At 41.7% G+C, this 18,460-nt stretch overlaps 1 protein-coding gene across 3 annotated transcripts in view; it reads left to right on the top strand.

Annotated features, from left to right (window-relative positions):
• Positions 1-18,460, top strand: part of SPIDR (scaffold protein involved in DNA repair) — a 258,183-nt gene that overhangs the window by 93,910 nt on the left and 145,813 nt on the right. For all 3 annotated transcript variants that reach the window (XM_072951649.1, XM_072951648.1, XM_072951650.1), the window contains exon 8: positions 13,339-13,552. In XM_072951649.1, coding sequence (XP_072807750.1) covers positions 13,339-13,552 — 214 coding nt within the window. The remainder of the gene's footprint in view (positions 1-13,338; positions 13,553-18,460) is intronic.

Genomic DNA, 18,460 nt, shown 5'->3' with positions numbered 1-18,460 from the left:
CTTGTTAATGATGAAAATTACCTATATGTTCAAAACCCTGTTTCTAACCTTTAGAAAAATCTTGATACTGGCAAGGCAGCATTTTCTTTGGCTTCCTCAACCAATTGTCATTTTTACCCTCCAACCTATTTCAGTATTGCACTGGCCTTTGTCCATGCTGTGAAACCTTGTGTGTGTCATCTTAACCTTTTCACCAATCCGGTTTTCTATACTTCTTCACATCATTTTTATTTTCAAAGGGGTTATAGTTTCCACTGGGGACCTGGTGCTTGAAGGAGCCTGTTTGAAAGTGCTTACCCAGACTTGACTTTCCTCATCTCCCAGGGATAATGGTGAGGGGTGCGTCGGCAGACCAGGTGGCCCACGTGCATGAATCCTGCTGAGAGAATGTGACCTAAGAATGGGTGGTGGCTGATCCTGCAGTGTTACTTATCTGTCTGAGCAGATTGCTGGTAAAGTTGTTTGTTACAAAATAAGAAGCTTTTAAGCTTACAAGCAGAATAATTAAGTTTTTGGATTAGTAAAATGCCTTATACAGTTGACAAGAATCAGAAACCACTTTTGTATCGTGCTAGTGACTTAAAAGAGTAACCACCTCCACACACCCCTTCCGTCCAGTGTGGCGCCACTTCTCCCATGCGCAGGAGTTGTCCTTCCTCACTGCCATCTTCTGCAGCGTCCACACGGTCTCCCCCGTGGTTTCCCTTCTCCTGTGTTCATTTTCCTTCTTGATTCTGTGCTGACTCCTCCTCTGTGTGCAGCTTCAACAGGTATTCCTCAGGCTTCTGTCCTGGCCCTCTTCTTGTTCCGTGTCCCCTTCCTGGATAATCTGGGATTTCCATGCTGCCTCCCCCGGGACTGCCAGGCAGTCTGGTAACTCTGTCCTGCGGGCTTTCCTGGCCCAGCCCCAGCACCACCTTTGCCTCAGAATCCTGCATACCCAGCAGACCCAACGGGGCCCCAGCACCTGCCTGCCCTGGCCCATGAACCGAGCAGTCTTAGATCGGGCTTTCTTACACATTGTTTCAATCCGTATGGTCCCTAGATGCTAGTGATTCTACTTCTGTCCTGTCTGTCAAGCCAGACCTCTTCAGTGATCCCATCTGCCACTGGTTCAGACCCTGCGCCCTTGTGCCTGGACTCCTGTGTCAGTCTCTGTCTGGTCTCCCTGCCACTGCCCTTTCCTCGTTTTCTGCCTGTCAGGGTCATCATCCTAAGAGGCAAATCTGGTATCACTCCTCTGCTCTAAAACTTTCCACTGACTGCCTGTTGTATTGGAGTGTATGTTCATCACTGTTAAACTCTGGGGGCATTCTCGGATGTGCTGCCAGCCTACCTGATGGCCCCTGCTGTGCTGCCCTGCACAGACACAGCACTGCACACCTCCTTCCTGGATCAGCTGTGTCTTTCATGATATACGCTTGATCACTAGGCCTCGCATACTTTTCTTTCTATGTAGTTATACTCCCGGGGTCCTGTTGTATTGTAATTACACGAGTTTAGGTAAATGTAACTCCTCAGAGTGCTGCAAGGGTGCAGTACTTAACTAAGCAGTGCTTGGCAACTCAGGAAGTGTTTGTGAGTAAATGAATGGTTGTCAGTGGTGAATTTAATAGTTTTACATGACACCAGAGTGCAAAAATGTCCCAACTCCGCTGGAGCTAAAGACCCACGCAGGTCACTTGATTTGTGACTGTTTTTTAGGTTGTTTCTTCTGTGTTGCTGTTCCACCTGGCCTTGTCTACTGTCCCCACGTAGAGTCACTCTCAAGCATATCCCCCCCGGGGCCTGAGAATTTCTCTTGTGATCACAGGCTCTGGTCTCTCCTTGTGTGTCCTTCCCAAGAAGCTCTTTTATGATATCATCTCATTTTAATCCTGAAGCTGATTTCTCTTCTTTTTCCTCTCCTCCCTGCTAGTGTTTGTTACAGTGTCCTTGGAAGGAGATGGCACCCATGACCAAAATATTTACTTTTCTTTAGTAGTTGTGAATTCACTGTACTCCTACCGGGACGTGCACTGTTTGGCTAATTATAGATTTTGCCTGTTTTGACCCAATTTAAAGTGACTTAACTGATGAATGAGAAGTTGTTCATTAGAATATCCTTTATTAATAGTTCTCACAGAATGGGCAGGGGTTGAGGGCTGGTATTGGAATAAGTATCAAGAATAAAATGGTGGTAGGGACACACTGGATTTCATCAGCGCATCAGTAAGTGTGTCTTCAGTCCATTTCACTGCAGGGTTTGCAGTGTGTTGGCCTCCCAGTCAGTACGCTGTTCTGGACAGATGCTTGTGCAATTGTAGCCTCCTTCAGGACTGCTTAGAGGAGGGTGAGTCTGAGCTCTAAATGCTAGAGGACTCGAGTAACCATCCACAATTAGTAATTTGCTATTTTGTAATTGGTTTCCTGAAATTTTTCTCAACACATTTATTTATTTTTCAGTTGATATTAAATTTATAAAAAAAAATAGAGATATTTAGCACCCTTGTGCCCTTTTAAAAGTTGTTTTCAGTGTGACTTTTGGACACCATTTTAATCTTGTTTTCCAAGCCAAAAACATTGCCTCCAATGAAATAAGGTTTTTAAATAAGGACATTTTTCGAGGGGGAGGGTATAGCTCAAGTGGTAGAGCACATGCTTAGCATGCACGAGGTCCTGGGTTCAATCCCCAGTACCTCCTTGAAAAATAAATAAACGTAATTACCTCCTCCCCAACATGAAAAAATAAATAAATGCGGAAGTTTTTCAATAAAGAAGACTTTTCCTTGTATGTAGTGGAAGGGGTCAATGTGCACACTAGGTGGTCGCCTACACATCCCACCTAGTGTTGGGAAATGTAACCTGTAATAGCCTCTGCCTCAGCTTGGGCAGCTGCAACCAAATGCACAGACTGAGCAGCTTAAGCAACAGACATTACTGCTTACAGTTTTAGAGGCTGGAATTCTGAGATCCAAGTGCCAGTGTGATCTAGTTCTGCTGGGGGCTCTCTTCCCGGCCTGTAGACAGCTGCCATCTGGCCGTATACTTGTGAAGAGAGAGGGAGAGAGACAGACAGACAGACAGATCACACCCTCTGCTGTCTCTTCTTAGGAGGACACCAATCCTATTGAGTCAGTGCCCCTCCTACCCCCCATTTAACTTTAGTTCCTTCCTTAGAGGCCCCATTTCTAACTGTAGCTACACTGGAGCTTCAACATACAGCTTTGGAAGACAGAAACATTCAGTCTATAATGTTCTGCCCTAGGACTTCATAATACATGTCTTTACCACATTCAAAATACATTCATTTTATTCCAACAACCCCAAAACTCTTAACTCATTCTAGCATCAGCTCTGCAGTTCAGAATTTCATCTGCATATCCTCTAAATCAGATGTGTGTGAGACCCAATGTCCAGTTAATCCTGAGGCAGAATTCGTCATCAGCTGTGAGCCTGTGAAACTGGAAAAGTTATGTGCCTCCAAATACAATGCTGGATCAGGTATAAGACAGACATTCCCATCCCAAAAGGGAGGAATAAGAGGGAAGAAAGGTGTGGCAAGTCCCAAGCAAGTCCAGAAACTCCTGAGGCAAATTCTGTTGGATTTTAAGGCTCAAGGAAGACCCCCCCTTGGTTCAGTGCTCTGCCCTCCAGGCCCACTGGGGGACAGTGTCACCCCTACAGCTCTGTTGGGCCTCTCACCCAAGGATCTCTGCAGAAGTGCCACCCCTGAGGAAGGGAGAGGGCATGGAGGCCCCTCTCTAAAACCAGGGAGAAGAAGTCAGCCTTGCCCCGGGCCTGTGATGAGAGTGGAAGCTCTGATGATCTCTGAATCGCCTTTGGGGCCCTTCTCTCCCATTGTGAAGGGTCATGCCGGTTTGCACGATTGCTCTTGCGCTCTAGTCCATCTCCTTCTGTTAAGACTGGCAGTGTTTCTGCTCCTATAATCCCATGGTTACTTTCCTGAGTGATAGTCTAGCCACACCCTTGGCATCCTCTTCCTGACATGCTTTTTCATTTTTTTGCAATATGGACAGGCTGAGAATTTTCCAATTCTTCAAGTTCTCCTTTGTTTTTGCTTAAAATTTTCTTCTTCAGTTCATCTCTTTCCTCTTGCATTTTATTGTAAGAAGTCAGGAGGACTGAGGCTAAGCCTTTAACATTTGTTTAGAAATCTCCTCTGCCTAATGTCCAATCTCATGGTTCACAAGGTTCGTCTTCTACAAAACACTAGAAACATTCAGCCAAGCTGTTTGCCATTTTGTAATAAAAATTGCTGTGTTAGATTGGGCTGTTATAACAAAATACCATCGACTGGGGGACTTAAACAACAGACATTTTATTTCTCATAGTTCTGGAGGCTGGAATGTCCAAGTCCAAGTCCAAGGTGCCAGTTGATTTGGTTCCTGGTGAGAACCCCTTCCTCATTTGTAGATGGCCACCTTCTGCTGCGTCCTCACGTGACTAAGAGAGGTCCTCTTTCTTGTGTCCCTACTTATAAGGGCACTGACTCCATTCATGAGGGTTTCACATTCTTGACCTAATCACCTCCCAAGAGGCCTCACCTCCAGACATCATCACGTTGGGGATTAGGGTCTCAACGTATAAATTTTGGGGGGACACAAACATTTAGTCCATTGCAGTCATTTTTCTTTCAGTATCCAATAACTTGTTCCTCATTTCCATTTAATACCCAACAAGAATCACCTTTAACATCCATGTTTCTAGCAGACACCCTAAAACTCCTTCAGCCTCTGCCCATCACTCAGGTACAAAGCTCCTTCCACATTTTCAGGTATTTGTTACAGCAGCACCCCACTCCATGGTACCAAAATCTGTCTTAGCTCAGGCTGCCATTACAAAATACCCCAGACTGGGGGGCTTAAACAACAGACATTCACTTTCTCACAGTTCTGGAGGCTAGAAGTCTGAGATTGGGGTGCCATCATGGTTGGCTTCACACAAGAGCTCTCTTCCTGGCTTGTAGGCAGCAGCCGTCTGGATGTGTGCTCGCATTGCCTTTACCCTGTGCTCAGCAGAGAGAGAGAGGGATGTCTGGTGTCGCTTCTTGTAAGGACACTCACTAGTCCTGTCAGATCAGGCCCCACCCTGATGACCTCATTCAACCTTAGTACTTTCTTATAGACTCCATTCCCAACTGCAGCCACACTGAGGGTTAGGGCTTCAACATAATGAATTTAGGAGGGACACAAGCATTCAGTCCAGAGTACTCCCCCTTCTCTGGTTTGTATAAAATAAGCTTTGCTTAGGGATCTGTAGCCTTCAGGAGCCTTTGTATGCTTTCCCCTTACTTGAATTTCTTTAAAACAGGGACCTTCTTTTGCCCATTCACCCTCGACAGAATGATACAGGCTACCCTGTAGAATGAATCATGGTGGCATGCCTGGTGGTAGCCCTGGGACACGGTGACCCAGGCGGCTGGCGTGCACTGGTTAGTTCTGATTGTCCGTATTGCTAGGGGCTATGAAGTGTGTTCCAGTCGCCTGGTCAGTATTGTCTAGTCTTTTTTTTTTTTCCAAAGATCTGGGTTTCAGATTTCTGCTTCATGCTTAGAATTATTGTGGCTTTTGGTGGAGAATATTTTAAACTGGGTGAAAAGGCAAAAAAATGTAAAATCAAGAAGTGAAAGCACAATTGTTTACAGTTCAGTAAGCAGTTGTGGTTAAGAAATGTGTCTGTTCATCATTGCCAGATGACTTAAAATTTTATGGGGGAACATAAATTTTAAACAAAGAATAATTGTGCTGTTTACAGGGTAAGATGTAAATTTCTTCAGAGTTTAGTTCTTGGGTATTATAATATAGCTTTCCTGCTTAGAGCTTTATGAATTTTACCATGAAATTATCTGTGAAATGAATCTGATGGTAGCTTGCAACATTTACTCAGAAACTAAAATTTTGATTTACCAAGCATTAATAATAATACAGTAATGTAGTTAATTAGAGACTCACTAATTGAATAGTCAACAGGAGCATAACATTGCTGGGTGTTTGGGATCATTGGTAAAATTAAGCATAGTTGTAACCTCACAAAAGAAAAGATAGTATAATTATGTACAGATAAATACAACTCAACTTTCAGTGCATGTTCTTTAAAAAAAAGTGGTACAGTACAAATAGTGAATAGATAAAACATCATTTGGATTTGATTTCGGACTGTATTGTTCATTTATTTTTCTTTTTGGAGCATCACTTGAATCACAGTTTAATGTGCATCCTTTGGGTGCATATCATATCCAGTTGCAGTGACAGAGGTAGGTCAAAAGCATCTTGTTTGGCAGTGAATCAAGAATATAAAAATAGTCCCCAAAGTTCTTCACATTAATTTGTTTTATTAGAGTTCATCCAGCTCATATCTATTTTGTTGGTACTCATCCAGGTACAGAACAGAGTTCATGGTTTAAAAGAGAAAATTATTCATTTTGTGTGTTAAAATCTTGATAAAAGGAGATGCAGTGATGACATAAAGGAGAGTGGTAAACTCTGCTGGATGGAAAAGGAGAGCTGTGTCCAGCCAGCTCACCAGGGAGATGGTGATGAAACACTTGAAGTGTGGGTATAGAAATAAAGATCCTTGAGTAGAGCTGTTTAACTTGAGGCTAGAACAGTGAAAAGTTACTGGTAACAAAGGTATTACTAAACAATGGATGGTTGTCTAGATTTTTTTCGGTGGATAACTGTTGAAAGGTTCAAGAACAGGGTAGCTGTCCTTAAATGTGCATGTAAAAAGATCACTGGTGCTGGGCCTTGTGAATGATAGATCATGGCAGTCAGGTACCAGACTGAGGAGGTCAGTTAGGGCCAGCCTGTTGTGATAACTAAGAGGCATACCCAAAACTGACATCTTGATTTTGCTGTTATATCCCCTGTATCCTGTCCCCCAGCACACACACACACACAGAGAGAGAGAGAGAGAGAAACCCGCACATCTAGAAATTGTCCCTGTCTCAGTAAACATGTACTGAGTTATACTTGCTCAGGCCAAAAACATTGGAACCTCATATCCCTCTTCCAGCCCATAAACAAGTGCTATTTGTTCTGTCCTCAGAGAACATCTAGTTTCCAGCCTTTCCTCACGGCCTCTGTTTCCACCCCCTGCCCCTCCGGAAGCTACCACCACCTACCCTGGACTGCTGCAGTGGTCTTCTGACTGGTCTCCCTTCGTCTCCCCTTGTGCCTTCAGTCTGCTCTCAACAAAGCAAACCATATGCCTTCCTCACTGGCTTCCCATCACACTCCGAGGAAATAGCTCATGACCACACAGTGAGGCTAGGCCTGATTTCTCCCGGCCTGACTGCTCTGCTCTGATCTCCTACCCTGACACCCAGGCTCAGGCAGACTGCTTTCAGTCGTGGCCAGAACAAAAGTCATCTCTTCCTTGAAGAGGTGGAATGAACTCTTGGGGAAAGCTAAGACTTCTAGTGCAGATGTTCAGGTTACCAGAACACAGTCCTCTTTCTTACGGCATTTGAAGGGCCTAATCAGACATGAGAATTAGTACAAATTAGTCAAATCACTTGACCTTTCGACTAGGAGTATTCTCATTGAAACATATTCCTGCAACTTGAGCCAGGCATTGGACTCTGTTTATACAGCTGTGCTAATAATACAGATTTGTTGATTATTTTTAACTCTTAGACTCAGACTGTGGTCAGAGCACAGGGATTTGGCATAGGTTATAGGACACATTGTGGATAAACGTTCACCTTAACAATGGAAATGGAATTATGTGGGATTTAACTTGTGTGGTGTACTGGGGAGGAGGCTGTAGAGAGATGCGTAAGCCAGGAGCTCCAGGCCGCCTATCGAAAGTTAATAGAATAGAATATAGAGTTGGTTAAAGATACTATTTAAAATTTCAATAACAGAAGCACCCTAAATAAGACCATTTTGGTACCAGATACATTCATTATTTTGGGAGGAAAAAACTTTTTAAGGTACCTTTTTAAAAACAGTAAATGTGAAATGATTGTATCTTGGGAATTTGGAGTGAGTGCTGCAGAAGAATTATAATTACAGCTGGTGGCAACCAGGTCAGAGTATCTGCTTAGGACAGAGGTCCTCTCTGCACAGGAAGCAGGTGATCTCCATCCCTGACCTTTGCTATGCTGTCTTGCCCCACTACCCCAGCCTGTGTGTGTGTGTGTGTGTGCGCGCGCGTGAGTGCACACGTGCACGTGATGCATGAGGCCTAAGGAAAAAAGTAATGGTGGGCACCTGTTGATGATTTGGCCTGAAGAAGAGAAAAAGTACCAGTTTCAGAGGATAGTAGGACATATATTGTAAAGCAGGACACTGTATGGATTAGCCTATTGGAAAATCCGTGAAGATAGAGGGTAATAATACACGGAAAATCCCAAATTATTCTGTGGTCAATGTTTGGATAATTCAATGAGACAACTTAAAAGTGCAACAGCTATATTGTAAAAAGTATTTCTAAAAAAATTGCAGGTGTTTCTGTCACTGTCGGAGGACGATTTCAGTATTTCTCTCCACATTCTAGCTTGTTTCACTTGGTACTTTCTTGTGTAGTGTTTGCTAATTCCTTGTGTTGTATTTCTTGTATAAGTATTGGTGAAAATTGTACTCATAATGTATGTATATTAATTCAGCAACATAACCCGCTGAGAAGGGCTGAAATTGATGTGCATATAAATAGACACTGGCTACCTGTATATTTCAAAATAAATAAATGAAGTCATTTAATCCAGGAGTCACAAATACATCCTGTTCTTATATCATTTGCTAGATTCTTTTGTGGCTTCTTGTTCTTTTAAAATCAAAGACTTTTTAATTTTTTTAGAGCAATTAGCTGATAAAATAAATCACTCATTCATGCATTCTTTGGGCAAACGTTAGTCTGCAAGTGAAGTATTTTCCATTTTAACTACAGAGTGTTTCATCTGCTCGACATATGTGTGGGTAGAAATGACTAGACCCCATGGTGTATTTTCTCTGTGAGTCTTCTGTTCCTGTGTCTTAACCACTGTGGTGCTGTGTGGTATGTCTGTGCTCTCCTTTTGGTCTTTGGGGCACTTCCTCCTCAGCGTTTGGTCTTTATCAAATTCAACTTTTCCTTTTCAGTGTTGAAATCCTGGCTGTATCCAACCAGCGCAAAGTGCCACTGGAGTCCATTTCTCAACCTGATGTGCTTTTTTTTTTTTTTTTAACATTTAGACAAGTCCTGTATTTTAGCATAATAATGTAGAGAAAAAAGCATCCTCAGTTTCCTGTCTTTAACTGTCATTTACTCTAGAGACATTGCAAGTCAGGGACTTGTGAGGATACTCAGTTTTGAGCATAAGACCTGCTAGTAATCCTCTTTGACCTTAAGAAAGTCATGTGAGCAACTAACTTGTTCAGTTTTCTTATTTGTCAAAAAAGAAGATTAATATCTTCCCGACCTATTTCATAGGGATATTGTGGATCAAGTATGATAATAGATTTGAAAATGCCTTGAGAAGTTAATATAGTGACAGTGACTGTGATGACAGTGGCTGCTGTTCCTGCGTCAGTGACGGACCGGGCCCTGCACTGGGGGCTTTCTGTGCTCTCTCATATTGTGTGCAGTGTTCTTGAAGATTGCTAGTAATACTACCTCCATTTTAAAAGGAGGATACTCTTATAAGAAAGATACGTGTGGATGAGATAATTGAGGGTTTCAGAGGGAAGGGATGGTTGCCTCTGGCTGGGACTCAGGAAACACTTCCTGGACAAGGTGACACTTTGGCTGAGTTTCACAGCATTTGTGGAAAATGTTACCCCACTGTCATAGAACGGCCTCTTATGTACCCTCCGTCTAATTGCAAAATAGTCTTCTTTTTTTGGAAAAAAAAAAAAACAGGATCTTTTGTGCTCAGATTGAAAGCTTGCGTCCAATACATAACTCTCAAAACTCCCAGGCTTTTTCTCCCTCAGATGAAGAAGAAATGATGCTGCTTTCTTTCTCCAGGGAGGTCAGCCCTCTGTCTTCTCAGGCTTGTGGCAGGTCCTCTGGGAGGGACTTCAGAGTTCTTCCTGGAGAGCGTGGTGCTGTTGGCAGCCCTGTATGCAACCACAGTGGCGCTTCCAAGCCCGTTTAGTCGCCGGGCATGCTGTGCTGATAGTCAAATCAGGGCTCATAGTTGTTAGAACATTGTCAGGAGTTCTCATAAAAATCTTCAAAGAAACTGCGGTCAGTAGCAGTATGACTCATCTGAGACATACAGGTATTTCTGCTGGCATACTGTTTATGTCTTTATTGCAGTGTCTTGCCTTTTGTAAAATCTGTCAGGGTCTATGGGGACTGTACGGTTGGGGGCAGACCACTGAAAACCTATGTCACTTTTTAATCAGAGCCGCACACGGCAGGGATTGGTCCCTGAAGGGAGAGCTGTGCTGCCTGAAGGGAGAGCTGTGCTGACAGGGTGGCCCTGGCCACATAAGCCCTAGCAGGGCCGTGGAGCTCTGGACAGTGGCTGCTGCCGGTGGCTGAGTACGGTGTTGGGGGTGAGCACAGAGTACAGGTGCAAGTTTAAAAAATTCCTAAAATAGGTCCTGAAATGCTCCTGTGGCTAGTGCAGCCCCTCAACCTAGGTCTTCCCCTTTGCTGCTGATAAAGCTAACTCTCTATGCGCCTCCTGCCCCAGAGGAGCAGTGTGAGCACCACAGTGACCCCACCTGTCTCGACTTCTCCTCCTGTTCCCCAGCTGAGGGTGAGCTACTTTTCACTAAGGACACACCTGTGGTGGCAGAGCAGGCCCAGTCCTCCCTTCGTAGTCAGGGCCTTTCTTTACAGTGTGTTTTCACCCCCCACCCCCACCCCATAGTGACTGGTGGAGCTTAGCGTCATGCTTGTTTACGTCTTCACCTCTTCTGTTTCCTTCTTACCTGAAGAAATCATCTCAGGATAGACACATACCTCAGAAGCTGTAGTTCCACATAGTGCTCAGGGGAGGTGCCTGTCCTTGCTTCACATGCTAATACTTCCTGCTGGCACTCAGATAGAGGAAGGCGTGGAAAACAGGATTGAGTGGAAAATGACTGGGGAAAAGTGAAAGGGAGAAAGAAATGGAAGTGATATTAAACTGTATAACCAAAACCTTTGCACAATTTAAATATTAGTTTTTATACTCACTGAGCTAAAGTGGTAATGGAACTCATATTGGTGTCTGTTATTAGCAGGGCTCTTGTCTCATTCAAGTCATTTATTTTTTCAATTAAAAAACAGAGAGTAATAGAAAAATCTAAGCATATTCACCATCTAGAATTAATAACACTTTTTTTTAACTGCATAAAGCTTTATTTTTCCCATTTGGTCCAAGGCTTGGGAGAGTTGTTCCAGGGTGGTTAAAAAGCTGCCTGGTGGCTGCAGAGAGAGGCTTCAGGCAAGAGCCCCGACACCAGAGCGGCTTCTTAAAGGCCACTGGCTTCCAGAGGCTCCTAGTGGTGCTGAGGGTGAGCCTTTCAGAGAGATACTCACCCAACCCAGCTGGAGACCACCCAGCCTGTGGAGGTTAGTCAGGTGGTTGCCCATCTTCCTGATGAGTCTCACCTCCTTATCCAGGAAGTGGCTCTCCAGGAAGTCACAGAGGTGGGGTCTATACAGGCAGAACCCAGGACATGCAGATCCAAAAGGGCCTGGTTGAAGTTCTTCTCCACGAGACTGGTGGCTTCCATGGCATCCTGGGTTTTACCCCCACTCACCTTGGGACGGCTCCTGCACATCCTACAAGAGGGCGCCACTGCACGCTTGTTTTGCATTTTCAAGAGATGCTTGGTGCCTTCACCCTTCTCCTCCTTCAAGTCATGGAAACAGTGGCCCACACCCTCCAGAGCCACATCGTTGTGGTCGAAATAGAAGCCCACAGAGACGTAGGTGTAGGAGGCCCGCGGATGCCTGTGGACAGGGTGGTTCGCCGTAGCCTCCACCTGGTGGAATAATTCTGATGAATCTGGGGGCTCATGGTTGATTGGTAATAAGGAGCTTAAGCTCAGAAAATGGTGTTAGTTGGTCCCAGAGGCAGAGAGTAGCAGACTGGCTGGTTCAAGAGGTTACAACTGGAAGGAAGGTGGAAGGGTGGTTGGAGTCTGGAGCAAGAGGAGTCCCTGGGTCTGTTCCATCCAAACACTATTGAAGCAGGAGACAGATCCACGGGACCACCTAGCACACTACCTGACACATGTTAATCTTCTGTCTCTTTGCTTCTCATATTTTTATAACAAACAACATGACAGATAAGTTTGAACCCCCTGGATCCCTTCCTGAGGCAAACTCCTCTTTCTCTCATGATTCAGCACTTGTCATGAGTTTTCTGTGTGTCCTTCTAGTCCACATTTATGTGCTGTGTGACATATGTATCTGTAACAGTATTGTGTTGGTCTCTGTGTTTCAGAAAGATGACATTATGGGTGTTAGACTATACATTCCTTATTTACCCCTCTTGTTTTTGGGATCTCTCCAAGCAGATACATGCAGATGGGGTCCACTTGCAGTAGCTTCTATAGAGTGTCTTGTTCTGAGAACCCACCACAGTTTACCCATCGCCTGCTGATCAGTGCCAGGTCTAGTTTCCTACTCTTACAAACAACACTGAGATGTGCAACCTTGTCTAGATCTCCTAGACATGTGACAGACTTCCTGGGTGCATATCTGGCATTTCTGGGTTATAGGCTATACATTTATCTCATTTAATTTTTAAAAATGATAATTGAGGCAAGTGGTGTGATCCCCATTTTACACATGGGAAAACCAAGGTGTTGAAATGCTGTGTAACTTGCCACTGTAATTAATAAGAGGGTCAGTCATCAAATCCAGATCAAATTCCACCCATTTAAACTAGAGCCCTAACTCAGCTTTCCCCAGAAGTCCTCAACTTTCAACCTCTGTGATTGTTAGAACACTTGGAGCTGGGCAGTCCTACTGTGCCATTTCCAAGTAGACAGTCAGAGCAGGTAATGAGGTGGAGGGGGCATGAGAGAAAGGAGGAGGATCTGGACATACTCACTTTGTTGTGAATTTTGAAAGGGTTCAAGTTTTGGAGTGAAAACATGCTTTGTGAAATGATGGATCTGAGTTTTCTGTATATGTAAGACTATTTCTTTGTGATAGAAGACGATTTCTTATGTTGCTTAAAATGCATATATTAAATAAAATGCTCAGATTATTTTGATTTTAAGAAAGGTGTTACCATGAGCATGTTAGAGTCTGTGTTTTACTTTGTGAAGTATAGAGACCATTTCCTCCAGGTGAAGAAAGCTGTCTGAAGATGATTCTTTTTCATGATAACTTATTCACACTTAGCCTATATGTCTTTTAGACTCTATTTTTGCTTTTGTTCTCATCTTCACCTTCTAGGTAGAAAGTCTGGTGTATTAGCTGTGAAAATTCTAGAGCTGCATGAGGAATGCACTATCCAAGTCGCCATGTGTGAGCAGTTATCAGGGCTGCAGGCCGACAGCCCTTCTCAAGGTGGGGCCACCAGGACTAGCCTGAAGGTTCTTTTCACCAAGGAGACTGCACGCTGCCTCAGGGGACGTCCACAAGACATCGTCCACATCTACCCTCCTTGGTGAGTGAAAGGAACCGATCCCAGCAGTCACCAACTATGAGTTTGTCTCAAAAGACATTTTTATCAGGAACATTTTTGTCACTTGATTATACAGTAATGCCAGGGGAAGGGAGCCAGTATTCAACATAGATTTTATGTAACAGAAGCTCTGAATTGTTTCTGACGGCTCGTTTGCACTTCTGGCAGGAAATTTTTGATAATTATGGAGGACTGGGGGAGGTGGTGAGGAAGAAACAACCACATCAAAATTTCTGCCTAAGTGGTGTGTTACAAAATCTGGCTGTTTTTGTTTTTATCTTTCTTAGAAATATAATTTTAGTAAGAGGCATTATGTTGACAACAGGATAATACTACACATTAATTTAACATTTCTTTGATAATTACTTTAGGGGATAAAACCATAAATTAAGACATAATAGGGTTTGATCTTCAGAAATGTAAGTGGCCATTAGTGGATCAGAAATTACTTTTAAGGATACTGTGTTTCCTTCTCTGTGGGATGTTAGTTTTTAACCACAAAAAGAAGTATCTCTTACTACTTCTGAGGGAAAGTTTGAGCAGCCTTGTTTTAAGGGCTAACTATGCATTTTATTAGCAGTTTTTAAGTTTCACTCATCTGTTAAATTCTTAGGCTTGAAGTCAACTTACAGGTCTTTAAGATCTCTTTGTTGTGTCCATAGTGAGTGATCGTCAGCTTTAATTAAATTCTTCCACTAACAGGCTGAGGATATCAGAGGGTAACTTGCATTATTTTATTTTATTTAAATTTCTAATACATTTGTGTTAATCAATGTGAAACACATATAGGATCATATACAGATTATGAGTATACATTTCATCAAATAATCACAAAGCAAATACATAATTTCTGTCCAGTCCAAGAAATAGAATGTAGTCTGTACCTAGGACCACCCTATCTTTCTCCCATTACCTCCCTCTCCCTCCTGCCCCAGGTGGCCATTATCCTGACCTCTGATGCAGTAGACGCCTTCAGATGTTTGAGAACTTGATATAAATAGAACTATACAGTAATCATACAATATGCATTCTCTTTTGCCTGACTACTTTCACTTAATATTATGCTTGCAAGATTCCTTAGTTTTGTTGCATTTGGTGATTTGTTCATTTTCATTGCTGTATAGTATTCCATTCTATTAATTTATGCACTTGATGAATCTGTTCTTTTGTTGACAGATAGTTGATTATCTTCAGTTTGAGGATATAATGAATAATGTTGTAATTACCACCTGTCACTCTGTGTATCTTACTCAAGAATACAGTGCCATTAATTATCTTTTCTCCAAAATTTCCTATCATTCTATTTTTTTTTTAGTGGGAGTCCACTGGTCTGTCATCTAAGTGGCCACCCAATTCTTTTTTTGGGGGGTGGAGCTAATTAGGTTTATTTATTATTTTTTAATTTCTTATTTTTTAATTGGAGGTACTAGGGATTGAACTCAGGACCTCAAGCATGCTAAGCAGGCACTCTACCACTAAGCTATATCCTTACCCCCAGTCATTCTATTTTTTTTAATCATATTGAAATTTTCTAAACATTCATCTTGACCATATATCAGCTTCCTGTTGGCTCATTCTTCTTTCCTTTGTAACAGAATGCCTTGAGGGTTTACTAAATGACTATGTGAATGTGGGACTCTTTCTTGGGCTCATGAGAAGTAAATTAGATCAAGCTTATCTGCAAAGACTTATTTATTAATTTTTATTGAGATATGGTTGATTTACAATGTTGTTTTTTCTGGTGTACAACATAGTGTTTCAGTCATGTATATACATATATGTATTCTTTTCCATTACAGGTTACTATAAGATATTGAATATAGTTCCCTGTGCTATACAGTAGGTCCTTGTTGTTTATCTGTTTTATATATAGTAGTTTGTATCTGCTAATCCCAAAGTCCTATTTATCCCTTCTGCTCTTCCCCTTTCATAACCGTAAGTTTGCTTTCCATGTTGGTGAGTCTGTTTTGCAAATAAGTTCATTTATGTCATTTTTTAGATTCCACATATAAGTGGTGTCATACGATATTTATTTTTCTCTGACTTATTTCATTTAGTATGATAATCTCTAGGTCCATCCATGCTGCTGCAGATGGCAATATTTCATTCTTTTTTATGGCTGAGTAGTATTCCATTGTATATACATACCACATCTTCTTTATCCAGTCATCTGTTGATGGACATTTAGGTTGCTTCCATGTCTTGGGTATTGTAAGTAGTACTGCAAAGATTTATATTTACAAAAAAAAATTTACAAATTCCCCTGACTCCTTAGATCTTACCGGTGCATGAGTTATTATCATTTGACTTTGGGGTGTTTTTAGGTCTGGGTCTTAAAGGCAACTCCCTTGGTGGTTGCTTCTTTCATTCTTTTAAGGAATAACATGGAATTCATTGTACGGTGCTATATACAGAGCTTGTTATTTCTAAACTTGATTTGAATATTTTCTTTTTCTGCTTAAGTGTTTTGTTTTCATTCTTTGAGGACTTTTGCTCTATATATGGAATATAGGTTATAAAATAAGAGTGAAAGTAAATCCTGTATTTGCCCATTTTAATAAGTGAAATCATACTGTTTTTATATACTGTGCCATCCAATGGAAAATAAATTTGCCTTCTAGGAAGACAGTTTGGAAGGCTTTTGTTAACAAAGCCAGATGGCACCAGATATTAGTGCTATCTTTAACAATTTTAGCAAATCCATGAAAGTGAAAAATATTTGAAATATTTTTAATGTGATCAATTTCTCTGGAGTCCTTATGCCCTAACTTCTCAAAACAATCATCTCAAGAGGAGGAAACAGATATGTAAATACATGTAATAAATGCACATGAAAATTTATTCTTACAAGTACTAAAGATATAAAGCAAGATACTTTTGCAAAAATTTAAAAATATTCATCATTCCCAAATGTTGGGGGGAGTGAAGTTGGTTCCCTCTTTGGCAGTATGTCACAAACGTTAATGTGAACACACTTTGATGTAGAACTTATGCTACTAGGACTTTATACTATAAATATACTCAAATATGTACAAAAGATATTGCCATAAATGTTTTGCCTAAAAACCTTAAAATCTAAAACTAACCTGAAGAGCCTTTAACATGGGATAGACTTAATAAATGAGCTACCATACATCTCTGTAGTGTGTGGTAATTTAACATAGTGATAGAGAATGTATTTCCATTCATAGAAGCACATGTAGATCCCAAAGAAGATACATAAACAACCAATTAATACATGAAAAGATGCTCAGCATCATTAGTAATTAGGGTAATGCAGATCAAAAACCACAATGAGATACCCCTTCATACCTACCAGGATGGCTCTGATCAGAAACCATGGGAAATAACAAGTGTTAAAGAGGATGTAAAGGAATTGGAACTCTTGTGCAGTGCTGGTAGAAATTTTAAAAGGTATAGCTGCTGTGGAAAATAGTTTGGCTCTTTCTGAAAAGGTTAAACTCAGTATTACCATGTAATCCAGCAATTCCACTCTTAAGTGTGTATCCAAAAGTACTGAAAATAGGGACACAAGCAGATACTTGTATATCAGTGTTCATAGCAGCATTATTCACGATAGGCAAAGGGGGGAAACAACCCAAGTATCTGTCATTAGAGGAATAGGTAAACAAAATGAGTATAAATACACACACACACAAAGAAATATTATGCATCCTCAGAAAGGAATGAAATTCTGATATATGCTACAACGTGGATGAACCTTGAAAACATTGTGCTTAATGAAAAAAGCTAGACACACAAAAAAGCAAATATTATTTGATTCCACTTACATGTGTTACCTAAAATAGGCAAATTCATAGAGACAGAAAGTGGAGTAGAGATAACTGAGGAGTGAGGGGAGTAGAGAATTACTGTTTGGTAATAAGCACATAGTTTCTGTTTGGAATAGTGATAAAGTTCTTGAAATAGTGGTGATTGTTAACATTATGCCTAATGACTTAATGCCACTGAAGTGTCTGCTTAAAAAATGGTTAAATGGTAAAAATTTGTGTTATTTGTGTATATATATTTATTTTACCACAATAAAAACAAATACAGAATAAGGAGAGAGCAGTTAAGAGAGCCAATCATTCTCAGGTGTTTGTTCCATTTCTTAAGTGAGTCAGCTAACCAGAATTCATACTTCTGTAGTACACATGTGGATGTGGGGCATACTGTATCTGTAGGTATGTAAACCAATATAAATAGAATCTTTAGTAAAATTTAGTTTGATGTTAACATTAAGGATGAATATATTGATAGAGGTCACATCATCCCTTTGTTGCAAGGTCCAAATCTATCAGTTCACAAGAGTCCAAAATTCCAGCAATGTCCCAACCAATTAATTCATCATTAAACTTCTAAATGGTACAAGAGTGATAATTGCTAACGTTTACATGAGTGTTAACTATATGCCAGGTACAGTGCTCGATTCCTGAGTCTTAGGTAAACTCACAATAGCCCTTTAGGATTGTTACTCTTTGTCTTCTTCATATTCTTTACCAAGAAGCCTAAGCATAAAGATTCACTGGCAGTAACCAGCAGTGCTCAGTAAGACTATTAGCAAGACCGCGTTCTGTCTCACAAGGCCAGGACTCTGCAGGAAGATGTGCATAAGGACTAGGAAGAAGTGCTGAGTGGGGCTGTCCCTCTGAGGAGAGGCTGGGATGGTGGGCTCTCACCTTGCAGTGTCCAGGTGTGAGGCTAAGGAAGCCTTTGATGGACAGCTGTCATTGACCTGACCTAGACCACAGACACTGTTATGACCAGTGACAGGGTGGCAGCAGAGGGAGGGATTGTGACTGCGATCCAGGGAACGTTGCTGGTTAAGGGTCTCACGGGACCAAGGAGAAATGTTGATTCTTAGATTTGAGGGAACTTGATAAAAAG

Source organism: Vicugna pacos, chromosome 29 (assembly GCF_048564905.1).
Source record: "Vicugna pacos chromosome 29, VicPac4, whole genome shotgun sequence".
Lineage (NCBI taxonomy): Eukaryota > Metazoa > Chordata > Mammalia > Artiodactyla > Camelidae > Vicugna > Vicugna pacos.
This window is presented reverse-complemented; position numbering and strand designations above follow the sequence as displayed.